At 38.4% G+C, this 14935-nt stretch overlaps 2 protein-coding genes across 2 annotated transcripts; both read right to left on the reverse strand.

Moving 5' to 3' along the window:
• Positions 1 to 737: 737 nt before the first annotated feature.
• Positions 738 to 884, reverse strand: LOC117717570 (keratin-associated protein 20-2-like). Its single transcript, XM_034514811.1, has one exon. The coding sequence runs from the start codon at positions 882 to 884 to the stop codon at positions 738 to 740; it is 147 nt and encodes a 48-aa protein (XP_034370702.1).
• A 3861-nt stretch (positions 885 to 4745) lies between these two features.
• On the reverse strand, positions 4746 to 4904 carry LOC117717571 (keratin-associated protein 20-2-like). The gene has a single exon (XM_034514812.1). The coding sequence runs from the start codon at positions 4902 to 4904 to the stop codon at positions 4746 to 4748; it is 159 nt and encodes a 52-aa protein (XP_034370703.1).
• Positions 4905 to 14935: the final 10031 nt, after the last annotated feature.

Here is a 14935-nt window from a genome sequence, read left to right on the forward strand (position 1 = left end):
GCAAAAAAGGAGTGGGAAGATTATTAAAGCCAGAGGAAGAGGGACCTCACTGTGAAATTGTGTTTCCCAGGGACGTCAGAATCTACACTCATAAACTCTCAGCAACATGACGTTCTAAATTAAGTTGAACAAGGACAATGGACATACCAATGTAGGAGGCCAAAGCTCATGAGGCCTCAATCCTATATAAAGATCTATAGAAAACTCAGGAATGCTGAGTGTGAAATACGTTTAATGAGCTTTTAATAAAACATATTAGATTTCCCTATTCATTTTAGGCAACTAAATATAATAAAATCTCCCTTCACATCTCTTGGCTTCCCTCCTTCCTTCCATCTCTCACTTTTAGAAAACCTTATGCATATGTGAAAAATCCAACACAGATACATAAATATATGTGACAAATTGAGAGATTATTTAATAAAACTCCAATAAAGTAAAATCTACAATGAAATGCACTAATAATAATGCATACAGTTTGACAAAACATGGAGAGTTCACAGCTGATCACATTTTACAGATCTTTACAAAGTCACTGAAAAAATTATCTGCAAGTTGTCACAAAGTCCAGATGAAAATGATAAAGATGGTCAGGCATTGTTGATTTTTCTCAGATATGTTCAGTGTAAAGTTTGAAATTATAAAAATATGTAAGAATTCCTCATGTGAGGAAACTTGAAGATATGTCAGTAAGACAGCAGATGACAAAATACAGGCCGGGCAGCTGTAGAAACTCCTCAGTAGAAGCCATAGGACCAGTATCTTCTACAGCACAGTGGGTGGCAGCAGCCATAACCATAGCCACCGTAACCACAGCCATAGCCACAACCTAGGCCTCCATAGCCATAACCCAGGCCTCCATAGTAGCTGTCATAGTAACACATAGTGTCAGGACTAGATGAGTTAGCAAAAGACCAGTAGTAGGATCCTTGTGTCTGGTTGTCATCAACCAACAAAGACCTTTTATACACCTGGGAGTTTGGTGGAGAAAACCACAGGCATTAAAATGTCACATGTCTCCACTGTGCCTCAGAAAACATCAGGGTATCACAGTTTACTGGGCAAACAAAGCTGCATAAATGGAAATAATTGTGCTCATATGTCAGGACCTCATAGTCAAATCACAAGACTTTAACATGGAATTCTGATTCTGTGTTTAAGACTGCCCAATTCTGTCTCTATTTTATTTAATACTTATAAAACTTCTTTGTGCCACAATACAAACCATTGAAATAGTTTATTTTATGTTTCTTATTTTTTATGTCTCTTTTGTAATACTCCATAGATAAAGGGTCCTTGTGTTGTCTTTTTTTGCTTACTTTGTTATTGTAGAATAATACTATCAGGAGGAATGCATTCATCAAGCCTTTCTCATGAAGTATGATGTGGTTATTAAGTTACTGGTAAGCTGATGATAGCTAATATCTACATGAACATATTTTAGTTTTAATCTGAATGTATTCTATTCATATTCATTAAATTTTCTGTATGCCTTTTTCTGTGATTTTGACATTTAGTTTTTATTACTATGGCTCTGTAGTCTAATTTGAGATCAGGTTCTGTGGTAGGTCCAGCATCTTCCGTTCTGCTTTGTATTATTAAGGTCATTTTGTGCCTGCATATGACCTTTAGTATTGTGTTGTCTAATTTTGTTAAGAATATAATTGGACTTTTGATGGAAATTACAAACAAATTTGTGTATTTTTTTCAGCAAACAGTCATTTTTATGTTATTCATTCTGCCAATCTACAAACAGGGTATTATTACCATTCCATATCCTAGTTTCTTATAAAATTATCCAGCTGTTCCCAAATAGGTACTATTGGTAATTATGTTAAGCAAAATATGCCAAACTGAGAAAGTCGAATGCTGGGCTTATGAGATAATTCAGTGGGTAAAGCCACATACCACTGTGGACTGTTAGCTCGAGCCTGGGCGGGCGTGGGTCCTGTTGGGCTGTTGTGGTTCCTGCATGTCTACCACCCCAGTTGGCTGGAACTGCAGTTCTGGGGAGCAGAAGCACAGGAATTTGACTGAGTTCACAGTTCACTCCACGCAGCACTGCACGGGGGGGGGGGGGGGGGGATGAATGCTGTGTGGCTCTGCCCAGGCATGTAGAGGTCTCAGCCTGAAGTGACACAGGGGCAGGGCTCCTGAGTGGGGGTCTCCTCCAGGCCAATGGCTGACCTGGAGGCTGGTGGTCTCTGTCTTTGGGCCCCCAGACACTGCTGGGAGCCACAGAAGAACTGAGACAGGAGGGCATACAGGCTGGACTAGCCTGCAGCTGAGAGGAATGAGGGGGGAGAGAAGCCCCAGCAGCACTGCAGGTAGAGATTCTTGGTTACAGTACTCACTTGGCTGGATCACTGGCTTGGCTTGCTTGCTTGAATTGGCTAGGCTATCTAAGTAGAGAAGTCATCAGCAGGAGATTAAGCAGCAGTTGGTAGTCAAAGGCCTTCTCCAAGGACACGAGGAAATCTATGGTTTTAAAGGGTTTATTGTCATGGTGGATGGTAAATCTGGTTGTACCCTCCTACCTCCAGGGCAGGCCTTTGGTTAAATACTGTTTGTAAGGAGGAGGGTCTGGGAAGGAATGCTTAATTGGCTATGCATGTATCTCTGGCCTTCATATATCTCTTAATATGGAAATCTCTTGAGGCTGAGGCCTGTAGTCACACCCTCTACCTGTGCTGAGTGACACAAACCTCTCTTTGGGAGGGTCTGTGGAGGGCTGAAGCTAAGTGAAAGGAGACAGGAGCCCAGTAGCAAAGCTGAACACTTTCCATCTCATTAAGGTCCGGGGTTTGAGGCCTGTGCTCAACCAGGTGGCCAGCTGCCTCTCACAGCCCACCGCCCCACATACCATCATTACACCCGAGAACCTAAGTTTCATTAGAGCATCTCATACAGTGGAAGGAGAAAATTCCATTTCACATCTTTTCTTCTGACTTCCAGGTGCACCATATAGCATATGCATATCTCCTATCCCAGCACTTGCAGAAATAATACAAGACTAAATGTAATAAAAAAGTAAAAACCACAGGTTCACAGGTCTAAGAGGAGAACCAAATACTAGTTATCCTGTGAAATGGGAATACAATTTAAATGATTACTACTGCCTTATGCCAATAGATCAATATATACATTAAACCCAATCAAGAAAACTTTTGCAGCAAATAGCAGCCAACAGAGAGTCCTGCTATCCAAACTGGTTCATGTGCATTTAGAAGTAGGTGATGTTCCCAATCCTAAATTGGACATGTACATCATGCTACCTGCCACAGGCTCACAGCTCTTTGTAGAATGGGGACAGGAGGATTGTAAAAATCAGAGGTAGTGAATGACTTCAATGGAGTTGTTTTCAAGACACAACATGGTAAATGGACATTTCAACCCACAGTGATTGGGCACAGTATGTATAAGATCTGTATTGGTAGCAAGCTCCCAATAGAAAAAAAATTCTAGCATAGATGGAGGAGAGAGTTCAGCCATTATTAGCTGAGAAGCATTTAGCATTTGATAGCTGCTGAAAGATCAGCTTTTGTTAATGATATAACTTCTGGTAGTCTGGCCAAGCCTCAATCCCAAGACAAGCCCAGGTTACAAAAATCGTGTTCCATGGGTGGGGATTACAAGAAAAATAGAAATCTCAAAGTTGGGTAGAAAGATGTTGCACACAAATAAAGAAAATGAGTATATCAGACAGAAGACTAATACACATTTTGGGGTGATGTACACAGCTAAATTAAACAGTTAAAATGATACAAATGAATGCTAACAAGAGCTGATTTTTAGAACAGGTGTTTTTCAAAGAGCCAGATGGACAAATGGACACAATAATGTTTTCTGTCACTAATATCTCAAAGATGCAAATAAAAAGATGATATATATGTGTATATATATATACATATATATGTATATATATATGTATATATATACATATATACACACACACACATATATATATCTATATTTGGTTTTTTCGAGAAAAGATGATATTTTAGACCACAACTGTTAGATAAGTAATGTTAGAAATAAGAAAAGTGAGTGTTACCAAGCATGTAGAAAACAGTACACTCTTCATCATTGTTAATGGGACCATAACTTGGTGCAGCCATAACAGAAGAGAGCATGTGGCATGTTTGCAAATATAATGGTAAGGGGCAGATAATGTAGAAGTTATAGTGCTTTTTATACAATTAAATGAAAATTACTAGATCTTAAAGAAATAGGTACACTATCATGCTTATTGTCACATTGTTTGTAATAGTTGTTTTTATAAACAACGAAATGTCCATCTGTAGATGAATGCTCTGCAGGTTATATAACTCCCTCTATTCTTTATTTTTCTCCTGTTTTCTATTCCCTCTTCAAATTCCTCTCCTTCAGTACCTTTCCACTTTCCCACAACCATCTCCACATATGTGACTAAGCAGATACAAAAGCACAGAACAGAAATTGTTTTGTACAGTTTAATCATTTAGTTATTTGATACTACACATTTTTTTCTTTTATAAAAGTTGAGAGTCAAACTTAAAATCATTTAACAGAGTATGATGAAGATAACATAAAACACAACCATGGCCCAAATTCAGATGAGAAATTAGATGACCATGTTACATGTCAATTATATTTTAGATATTTTGTACTAAAGTTAGAATTTTTGAAGACATTTTTTGAGTTCCTCATATGAAAACATTTGAAAGCCCTTCTGGTTAGGAAGCCTGGGTATATGTATAACGTCCTCAGTAGAAGCCATAAGACCAGTATCTTCTACGGCACAGTGGGCGGCAGCAGCCATAACCATAGCCACCATAGCTATAGCCATAGCCACAGCCATAGCCACAACCTAGGCTACCATAGCCGTAGCCCAGGCCTCTATAGTATCCTCCATAGTAACACATGGTATTAGGAATGGAGTGTTCAGAGGAAGATAAGTGGTAGGTTTTTGGAGTCTATGTTTCACCATCTGCCAAGGGCCTTTTACACACCTGGATGTTTGGTGGCAAAACCCACAGGCATTATAACATCACACATGCCTCTACTGTGCTTCCGAAAACATCAGTAAACATAGTTTACTGGCCAAATGACACTGCATAACTGAGATAATTGTGTTTATATGTTAGAATCCCAAGGTCAGATCATGAGGCTTTACCATGAAAATATGGATCTACTTTCAAGACAATGTCTCACTGTATATTTAATTTAATACTCATGAATCTCTACTGTGCCACAATAGAAATGATTGCAGTATGCCTCTCCTTTTTAATGTCTGTTTTGCAGTATTCCATACTGAAAATGTCTTTTTATTTTCCTTTCTTTGCATTGTATTGTAAAATTAATATGTATTTCCTAAGTATTTCTGATGCAAAATGATCTTGTCATTGGTTTTGTTATTGGTAACTTGATGACAATAAATAGATAAGCATATTTTGGATTTATTCTAAATTTACTCTATTCAGACATATTTTCTTATATGTTTTTTAACTATGGTATGTTAATTATACTGATCTATGAGCATAGTAGATCTATCCATCTTCTGATTTCTTCCTCAGTGTCTTACCTGTATTCCTGTTTTTGTGCCATTTTTATTTAGTGTTTATTAACTATGTTTCTGTGGAATAATTTGAAATCAGGTTCTGTGGTAGATCTAGCATCTCATTTCTGCTTAGTGTTCTTTTCACTCTTCCAGTCATCTTCTGCCTTCATACATTCATGAGGATTGTGCTGTCTAGTTCTATTTGGAATACAATAGAATTTTTTGTAGCAATTGCATGGAATCTGTACATTACTTTAGCAAATGTCTTATTTTTCATTTTAGTAGTTTTACCAATCCAAGAAAAGGATATGTCATTCCATACCCTACATTCTTCTTCAAATTATTTTCTTTACAGAAAATGGATGATACTGTTAATTATGTTAAGCAAAATAGGGCAAACCAAAGAATGTGGCCCACTGGTAGTTAAAGCATTTTATTAAGACTGGTGTCTTTAGCATTTTATTCTTATTTAAAGTTCAGGCTTTTGTTAATAATGCCACCTTTGGTACAGTGACCATATACGAGACCATGCTTCAGTTAGCAGGAAAGCTGGGCAAGACAAACTGAACTGAGGGGAATTACACAACAAAAAGTAAGTAATCTGAAAGTTCGTTGAGAAGAAAGATAGTGTCTTAGAGTCCTCTTGCTATGCTGAAAAAGTATAACTAAAAGCAAATTGAGGAAGTAAGGGTTTATTTGGTTTATACTTGTTCCTCATGGAGGGAAGTAAGGAATAGAATTCAAACAGAATAAAAACCTGGAGGCAGGAATTGATACACGGGCCATGGTAGGGTGCTGCTTAAATGTTTGTTCATCATGGATTGCTCAATCCGATTTCTTATAGTACCCAGGACCACAAGTCTAGAGTTGGCACTACTTGGAATGGGCCTAGCCCTCCCTAATCAACAACTAATTAGTAACATGAACTACAGCTTGCCTACTTCCCCATTTTATGGAGTAATTTTCTTAACTGTGCTGAAGTGTCTCATTTCTATAGTATGGCATTAGTTTGTGTCAAGTTTATACAAACTATTCATTATAATTGATCCCTTGTCAGCTTGACACACAAAAAAACCTCTGTAAAGTCACAAACTGTCCATTCTCATTCATCTCCAGGATCTCACAATAAAAACACAAGTAACTTTTAAAAGTCTAAATGTTTGCCCAGTCTGCTGTTGAGTGGACCCCGGATTCTGCCCGAGACATTCTGGAAGGTACACTCAACCCAGAGTCACAGAGGAACAACTGAACTCAGAGCGTCAGACAACATATCCTGAGATATCCTAAAGGAGACACAGCACCCAGAACAGCAGACACCTTGGAGGCACCATATCCTGAGGCATCCTAGAGGTACAACTGTACTCAGTGCAGCTGGAAAAGATCACAGAGACATCTGGACCCGAGGAGATCAGACACAAGCAAGATAACTGGAAAGGCAGGCTTCAGTCAGAGACAGCAAGTACAAGCAACACTAGAGTTAACCAGATGGCGAAAGGCAAGCGCAAGAATGTAAGCAACAGAAACCAAAGTTACATGGCATCATCAGAACCTAGTTCCCCCATCATAGCAAGCACTGAACACCCCATTACATCAGAAAAGCAGGATTCAGAATTAAAATCACTTCTCATGATGATGATAGAAGACTTTAAGAAAGACATAAATAACACTCTCAAAGAACTTAAGGAGAACACTGGTAGACAGATAGAAACCCTTAAAGAGGAAACACAAAAATCCCTTAAGGAATTGCAAGAAAACACAACCAAATGGGAGAAGGAATCAAACAAAACCATCCAGGATCTAAAAATGGAAGTAGAAACAATAAAGAAATCACAAAGGGAGAATACCCTGGAGATAAAAAACCTAAAAAAAAAAAAAAAGATCAGAAGTCATAGACACAAGTATTACCAACAGAAGAGAAGAGATAGAAGAGAGAATCTTATGTGCAGAAGATACCATGGAAAACATTGACACAACTGTCAAAGAAAATGCAAAATACAAAAAGCTACTAACCCACAATATACAAGAAATCCAAGACACAATGAGAAGACCAAACCTAAGGATAATAGGTATAGATGAGGGGGAAGATTCCCAACTTAAAGGACCAGTAAATATCCTCAACAAAATTATAGAGGAAAACTTCCCTAACTTAAAGAAAGAGATGTCCATAAATATACAAGAAGCCTACAGAACTCCAAATAGTTTAGACCAGAAAAGAAATACTTCCTGCCACATAATAGTCAAAACATCAAATGTACAAAACAAAGAAAAAATACTAAAAGCAGTAAGGGAAAAAGGCAAAGTAACATATAAAGGCAGACCTATAAGAATTACACCAGACTTCTCACCAGAGACCATAAAAGCCAGAAGATCCTGGACAGATATCATACAGACCCTAAGAGAACACAAATGCCAGCCCAGCAAAACTATACCCAGTAAAACTCTCAATAATTATTGATGGAGAAACCAAAATATTCCATGACAAATCCAAATTTACACAGTATCTCACCACAAATCTGGAAAATCTGGAGGAAATGGACAATTTTCTAGATAGATACCAGGTACCAAAGTTAAACAAGGATCAGACAAACCATCTAAACAGTTGCATAACTCCTAAAGAAATAGAAACAATCATTAAAAATCCTCCCACCAAAAAAATGTCCAGGGCCAGATGGTTTCAGTGCAGAATTCTTTCAGACCTTCAAGGAAGACCTAATACCAATCCTCTTCAAGCTATTCCATTGAATAGAAACAGAAGGAATACTACCCAATTCGTTCTATGAAGGTACCATTACGCTCATACCTAAACCACAGAAAGACCCAACAAAGAAAGAGAACTACAGACCAATCTCTCTTATGGATATTGATGCAAAAATACTCAATAAAATCCTCGCAAACCGAATCCAACAACACATCAAAATGATTACCCATCAAGATCAAGTAGGCTTTATCCCAGGAATGCAGGGATGGTTCAATATTTGGAAATCCATCAATGTAATCCACTACATAAATAAACTCAAAGAAAAAACCACATGGTCTTCTCACTAGATGCTGAGAAAGCATTTGACAAAATTCAACATCCCTTCATGTCAAAAGTCTTGGAAAGATCAGGAATTCAAGGTCCATACCTAAACATAGTAAAAGCAATATACAACAAGCCAGTAGCCAACATCAAACTAAATGGAGAGAAACTTGAAGCAATCTCACTAAGATCAGGGACTAGACAAGGCTGTCCACTCTCACCTTACCTATTTAATATAGTACTGGAAGTCCTAGCTTAGAGCAATTAGACAACAAAAGGAAGTCAAAGGGATACAGATAGGAAAGGAAGAAGTCAAAATTTCACTATTTGCAGATGATATGATAGTATACTTAAGTGACCCCAAAACTTCCACCAGAGAACTCCTAAACCTGATAAACAACTTTAGCAACGTGGCAGGATATAAAATCAACTCAAACAAATCTGTAGCCTTCCTCTATTCAAAGAATAAACAGGCTGAGAAAGAAATTAGGGAAATGACACACTTCACAATAGCCACAAATAAAATAAAATATCTTAGAGTGAATCTAACCAAGCAAGTAAAAGATCTGTATGACAAGAACTTCAAGTCTCTGAAGAAAGAAATCAAAGAATATCTCAGAAGATGGAAAGATCTCCCATGCTCCTGGATTGGCAGGATTAACTTAGTAAAAATGGCCGTCCTGCCAAAGCAAGCTACAGATTCAATGCAATACCCATCAAAATTCCAAGTCAATTCTTCATAGAGATAGAAAGAGCAATTTACAAATTCATTTGGAATAACAAAAAACCTAGGATAGTGAGAACTATTCTCAATAATAAAAGAACTTCTGGGGGAATCACCATCCCTGACCTCAAACTGTACTACAGAACAGTAGTGATAAAAACTGCATGGTATTGGTACAGAGACAGACAGGAAGATGAATGGAATAGAATTGAAGACCCAGAAATGAACCCGCACACCTATGGTCACTTGATCTTTGACAAGGGAGCTAAAACCATCCAGTGGAAAACGGACAGCATTTTCAACAAGTGCTGCTGGCTCAACTGGAGGTCAACAGGTAGAAGAATGCAAATTAATCCATTCTTATCCCTTTGTACAAAGCTCAACTCCAAGTGGATAAAGGACCTTCACATAAAGCCAGATACACTGAAACTATTAGAAGAGTAGTTGGGGAAGACCCTCGAATACCTAGGCACAGGGGAAAAGTTCGTGAACAGAACACCAATGGCTTATGCTCTAAGATCAAGAATTGACAAATGGGACCTCATCAAATTGCAAAGCTTCTGTAAGGCAAAGGACACTGTCAACAAGACAAATCGGCAACCAACAGATTGAAAAGAGATCATTACCAATCCTACATCCCATAGAGGGCTAATATTGAATATATACAAAGAACTCAAGAAATTAGTCACCAAACAACAAAATAACCCCATTAAAAATGGGGTACAGAGCTAAACAAAGAATTCTCAACTGAGGAAACATGAATGGCCTAGAAGCACCTTAAGGAATGCTCAACATCCTTAGTCATCAAGGAAATGCAAATCAAAATAACACTGAGATACCACCTGACACCAAAGATCAAAAATTCAGGTGATAGTAGATGCTTGCGAGGATGTGAAGAAAGAGGAACACTCCTTCATTGTTGGTGGGATTGCAAGCTGTTAACCACTCTGGAAGTCAGTCTGGCGGTTCCTCCGAAAATTGGACATAGCACTAGCTGAGGACCCAGCTATACCACTCTTGGGCATATACCCAGAAAATGCCCCAACATATAACAAAGACATATGCTCCACTATGTTCATAGCAGCCTTATTTATAATAGCCAGAAGCTGGAGAGAACCCAGATGCCCTTAAAGAGAGGAATGGATACAAAAATTGTGGTACATTTACACAATGGAATATTACTCAGCTATTAAAAATAATGAATTCGAGAAATTCTTAGGTAAATGGATGGAACTAGAAAATATCATCCTGAGTGAGGTAACCCAATCACAAAGGAACACACATGGTATTTACTTACTGATAAGCGGAGATTAGCTCAAAAGTTTGAAACAACAAAGATTTGACTAACAGACCACATGAAGCTCATGAAGAAGAAAGAACAAGGGAGGATGCCTAGGCCTTTCTTAGAAGGAGTAACTAAATACCCAAGGGAGCAAATATGGAGACAAAGTGTGGGACAGAATCTGAAGGAGAGGTTGTATGGAGACCATTCCACCTGGGTATTCATTCCATGTGCAGTCATCAAAAATAGACACTGATAGGGATGACAGGAAGGGAAAGCTGACAGCAGCTTGATAAGGCTGTCTCCTTAGAGGTCCCCCAGAGTCTGACATACCCAGAGGCAGATACTTGCAGCTAACCATTAATCTGATCAAGGGTTCCCAATGGAGAAGTTAGAGAGTAAACTGAAGAAGCCAAAAGGGTTGGTGGCCCCATGAGGGGAGCAACAATACCATCCAGCCAGAGCTCCCCAGGGTCTAAACCACCCGCCTAGGAGCACATATGGAGGAACACATGACTCCAGCTGTATATGTTGGGGAGGATGGCCTTGTTGGGCATAGTTGGGAGACAAGATCTTTGGTACCATGAAGGCTGAACACTGAGTGTGGGGGGGAATCTGAGGGTGGGGAGGGGGAGTGGGTAAACACCGTCATAGAAGCAGGAGGGGGGATGGGATAAGGGATTCCTGGGTGGTGGGGGAAATGCGGCAAGGGGATAAAATTTGAAATGTAAATATTATATCCAATAAAAGAGGGAAAAATTAGAAAAGTGGTTAGAACCAATGTCCTTAATAAAATGTCAGCCCTGTTAAAAAAACCTATCTTGATACTAAAATTTGTTTTGAGAATTGTATATTGCAGAATGATCAGCCTTGGTGTATCTACTCATCAAGCAAGCTGGCAGACCTGCTCAAACCTCTGAGGTCCAGGAATTCCATCTGGATGCAGTGAAGACACAGCATCAGAGGCTTATCAATTTGCTCTTCCCCCCCACTCCTCTTCTAATATCTCAATGCCCATAATCAGCTTGAAGTAGCTAATGAAGAGTCAGCGCCCCTATTCCCTGGGCTTGGGAACTAATTTGGTAAGTGTTGGGCTGTCTTTCTAGGGAAAAGTAGTGGTTTTGTGGGAATAGAGAGGCTTAGCTAGGATTTATTGTATAGCCATAACCTATTAGTAGAAATCTGTACAATTATTATCAAGATGAAGATATAAATTCTTAAATGGCACCAATTTACTTAGATTACAAATTTTAAAGTTTTCATTGGTACGAGCTTCTTATTGAGATGAATATTGAGATGAAAGTGAGATGAATATTGTTACTCTCATAGGCATTGTACCAGTATAACACATTTAGGAATACAAGTCTTAGTTAGACCCAGTCCTTATTTAACTTTTTTAACTGATTTGAGATGGACAGCCTGTGAGTTAAGGGACTATAGCAAATTCATGGCTTGGAGTTTATTGTTAGGGTGTTTCCTATATTGTATTTAGAAATACAGTGGAGTTAACAGACAACAGTCTAGATTACCTTACATGGATAGTTGGTTTTCAAAACATCAGAAATCCACAGAATTGACATGACAAACATTTCTGTATTAATGTTCATTTTTATTAGAAACCTGTCTGCTCCTGACAGCTTCCTATATTGAATTCTAAGAAGAAATTGAGCATCTTTGGAGTTACTCCAGTTGTGGTGGGACATCCACTAGACAAGAATTGCCACTTTCCTTCTACAGACAAATTACTGTCCAGAAAAGGACACACTTGCAGAATAGTCGACTGATTATATCTGCCTAGACAGAGTAATCAGCCCTTAATAATTCTGCAGCACTAAGGTCTGTCAGATGATCCTGGACCAGAAGGCAGAAGAACAGATGTTCCAATGTTTTGTAGTAGAAGGACTGTCCAGGTGTTCAGAGGTCTCTATAAATTGGCTAAGTTTTAGAAGCTATGCTTCATGCTTCCCACAAGTGTAGTTAACTCAGTCATTCTGGATTTCTGATGAGGTTGAAAACTTACAGCCTCATAGCCAATTCTGGCTATTTACCTTGAGAGAAAAGATTTGAGTGGATGGTAGTCGGCTGACATTTATCCTAAAGCCAAGGAAAAAGCCAGGTTCAGAACTAAGTGTTTTAGTTAGGATAGATGACAGAGGTTCTAGTTAGTCAACAAAATGATGGACTGGGTATTAGGACTATCTTGTACCTCACTGGTACAAATTGGCATAATTATGCTCTAATTGTATTTTGAGAGAAAAGTTTCATTTTAACAGGAAGGGTGATATGTAGGAGGAACTAAGGTGGGAGGAGTACTGAGAGGAAGAGAAGGAGTAAGAAGAGGAGGAGAAGAAGGAGAGGAGAAGCTAGATGATAAGAGAAAGAAAGAGGGGGGAGACAGGGAGGCAGATGTTCATGTATCTCCACCAGTCAAAGATAGTTGATATATCTAGGTTGGGTAGTGGGTTACACCTCTGATTTAGCAATACCAATCTTATAAAGCCTTTGATTAACATTTTTTATAAAAATGTATAAGTGCAAAAAGGAAAAGGGGGGCATGGGATAGGGGTTTTCTAAGGGGGGGTGGAGGAATGGGGAAAGGGGATGGCATCTGAAGTATAAATAAAATATCCAATAAAAATAATTAAAAAAAAGAAAAAAAGTCTAAATGTTCTTTTGCAGATTCAAACACATTAAAAGTTCAGTCCCACTAAAATAAACAATCCTTTTAAAAATCCAGAATCTCTTCAAAAAGTTCAAAATCTGTCAGCTGTGGGCTTTTGAAAAATTCAGATTACGTTGAATACATTCTTACTTACAGAGAAAGAACCAGTGCACAGTCACGTTATGTTAAAAGCAAAACTAATCTACCAATAGGAAATAACACACAATGTCTGGAATCTACATTCAAACTTCTCAATTCCTCTAAGTGTCTGGATCACTTCTATCACTCAACCTCTGCAGCACACACTGCTTGTCTTCTGTGGCTGGGCAGGATTTACTACATTGTTGTCACTAATCTTAGTTGTCATCCCATGGGAATAGAATCCTCCATCCCCAACAAAATGTTGGATATCAGTATCAGGGTGTTGAAGCGACAGGCTTAATCATGGTACTTGCTTATAGAGTGTGGACTTGGATTAGCAAAGTAGCAATGTAGTTTATGACTGCCTAGCTCAAGAGATTTCAGAGAAGAATATTAATAAATGGCCTATAGAGAAATTTTTTTGTGATATTTTGTCAAAGAATGTGGCTGCTTTGTGCCTTAGCCTGAGGCTAAATTTGGATTAATGGTGTTGACAGAAGAGATTTCAAGATAGCCTGTCACATGATTATTATTGTTAACTTTTGTGCAGATTTATCTGTGAAAAGAGTAAGCTAACTAAGAAAAATACAAAATGTAGAGTTTGAGGATAAAAGGAACACCAGGAAGTATAATGGAGCTACATCCATTGCTTAAGGAAATAAAATGCTTAAAGAAAAGCCTATTGCTAAAGAGAATAGGGTGTGGTAACCACAGGGAAAGATGCCCCTGAGATAAGATTCCAATTTATGAGAAGAAAGTAGAAAGATTCTTCAGCACTGAAGGAAAATAATCAGAATCAGAAAGCTGATGGAATGTAATTGCACGAGGGGGCCATGTTCCAAACTCAGCAAGCAGCACAGTTTGGCAGCTTTGTCTATGTAGCACTGGCTTTAGAGTTAAGGATACAAGAAAGATGGTTTGGAATTTTTCTTCTCAGCTAAGGAAAGCTTTGAGGCCTGGCATGTATCAGAGGTGTCACTCCATGAAGCCATAGAAAGTCCATTGTGGGAAGCTCTGAAGATCATTTGTGTTGGAGACTGAACAATGTTGGAAAAGCAAGAGTTGTGGGATTCTGACTGAGGAGAGCTCAAGACTGGGTATAGAAACAGCAAAAGAGAAGGAAGTACATTTTAGTCAACACACATGAAAGGAGATGGATATATGGAGAGGCCTTTGACCTCAGACATGGGGAAGCAGATATGAGAATTTGTACATCTGGTTTTTTACTTCCTTGGATCCAGTACTTCCTTACTACACCACTTTTCTCCCTTTCGGAATTGTAATGTATATTCTTTGCCATTGTGTGTTAGAAATCTTTGATTTTCTTTTTTATTTTGTTTTTAAATAGTTTACAGTTAAGAGATTGCCTTGAGTATCCAAAAAGATTTGAACTTTAGACTTTTAAACAATGTTGAGAGAGTGATGGACTTTGGGTACTTTTGAAGTTAGACTAATTGCATTTTACATTAGTATTTTGCCATAAGCCTATGGGGCAAGGGAATATAGTGTTATGGTTACAATGATAATGGTCATATAGGTCATGGAGTTGAATACTGGGTCAGTAGGGT

This window comes from Arvicanthis niloticus, chromosome 12, assembly GCF_011762505.2.
Source record: "Arvicanthis niloticus isolate mArvNil1 chromosome 12, mArvNil1.pat.X, whole genome shotgun sequence".
NCBI lineage: Eukaryota > Metazoa > Chordata > Mammalia > Rodentia > Muridae > Arvicanthis > Arvicanthis niloticus.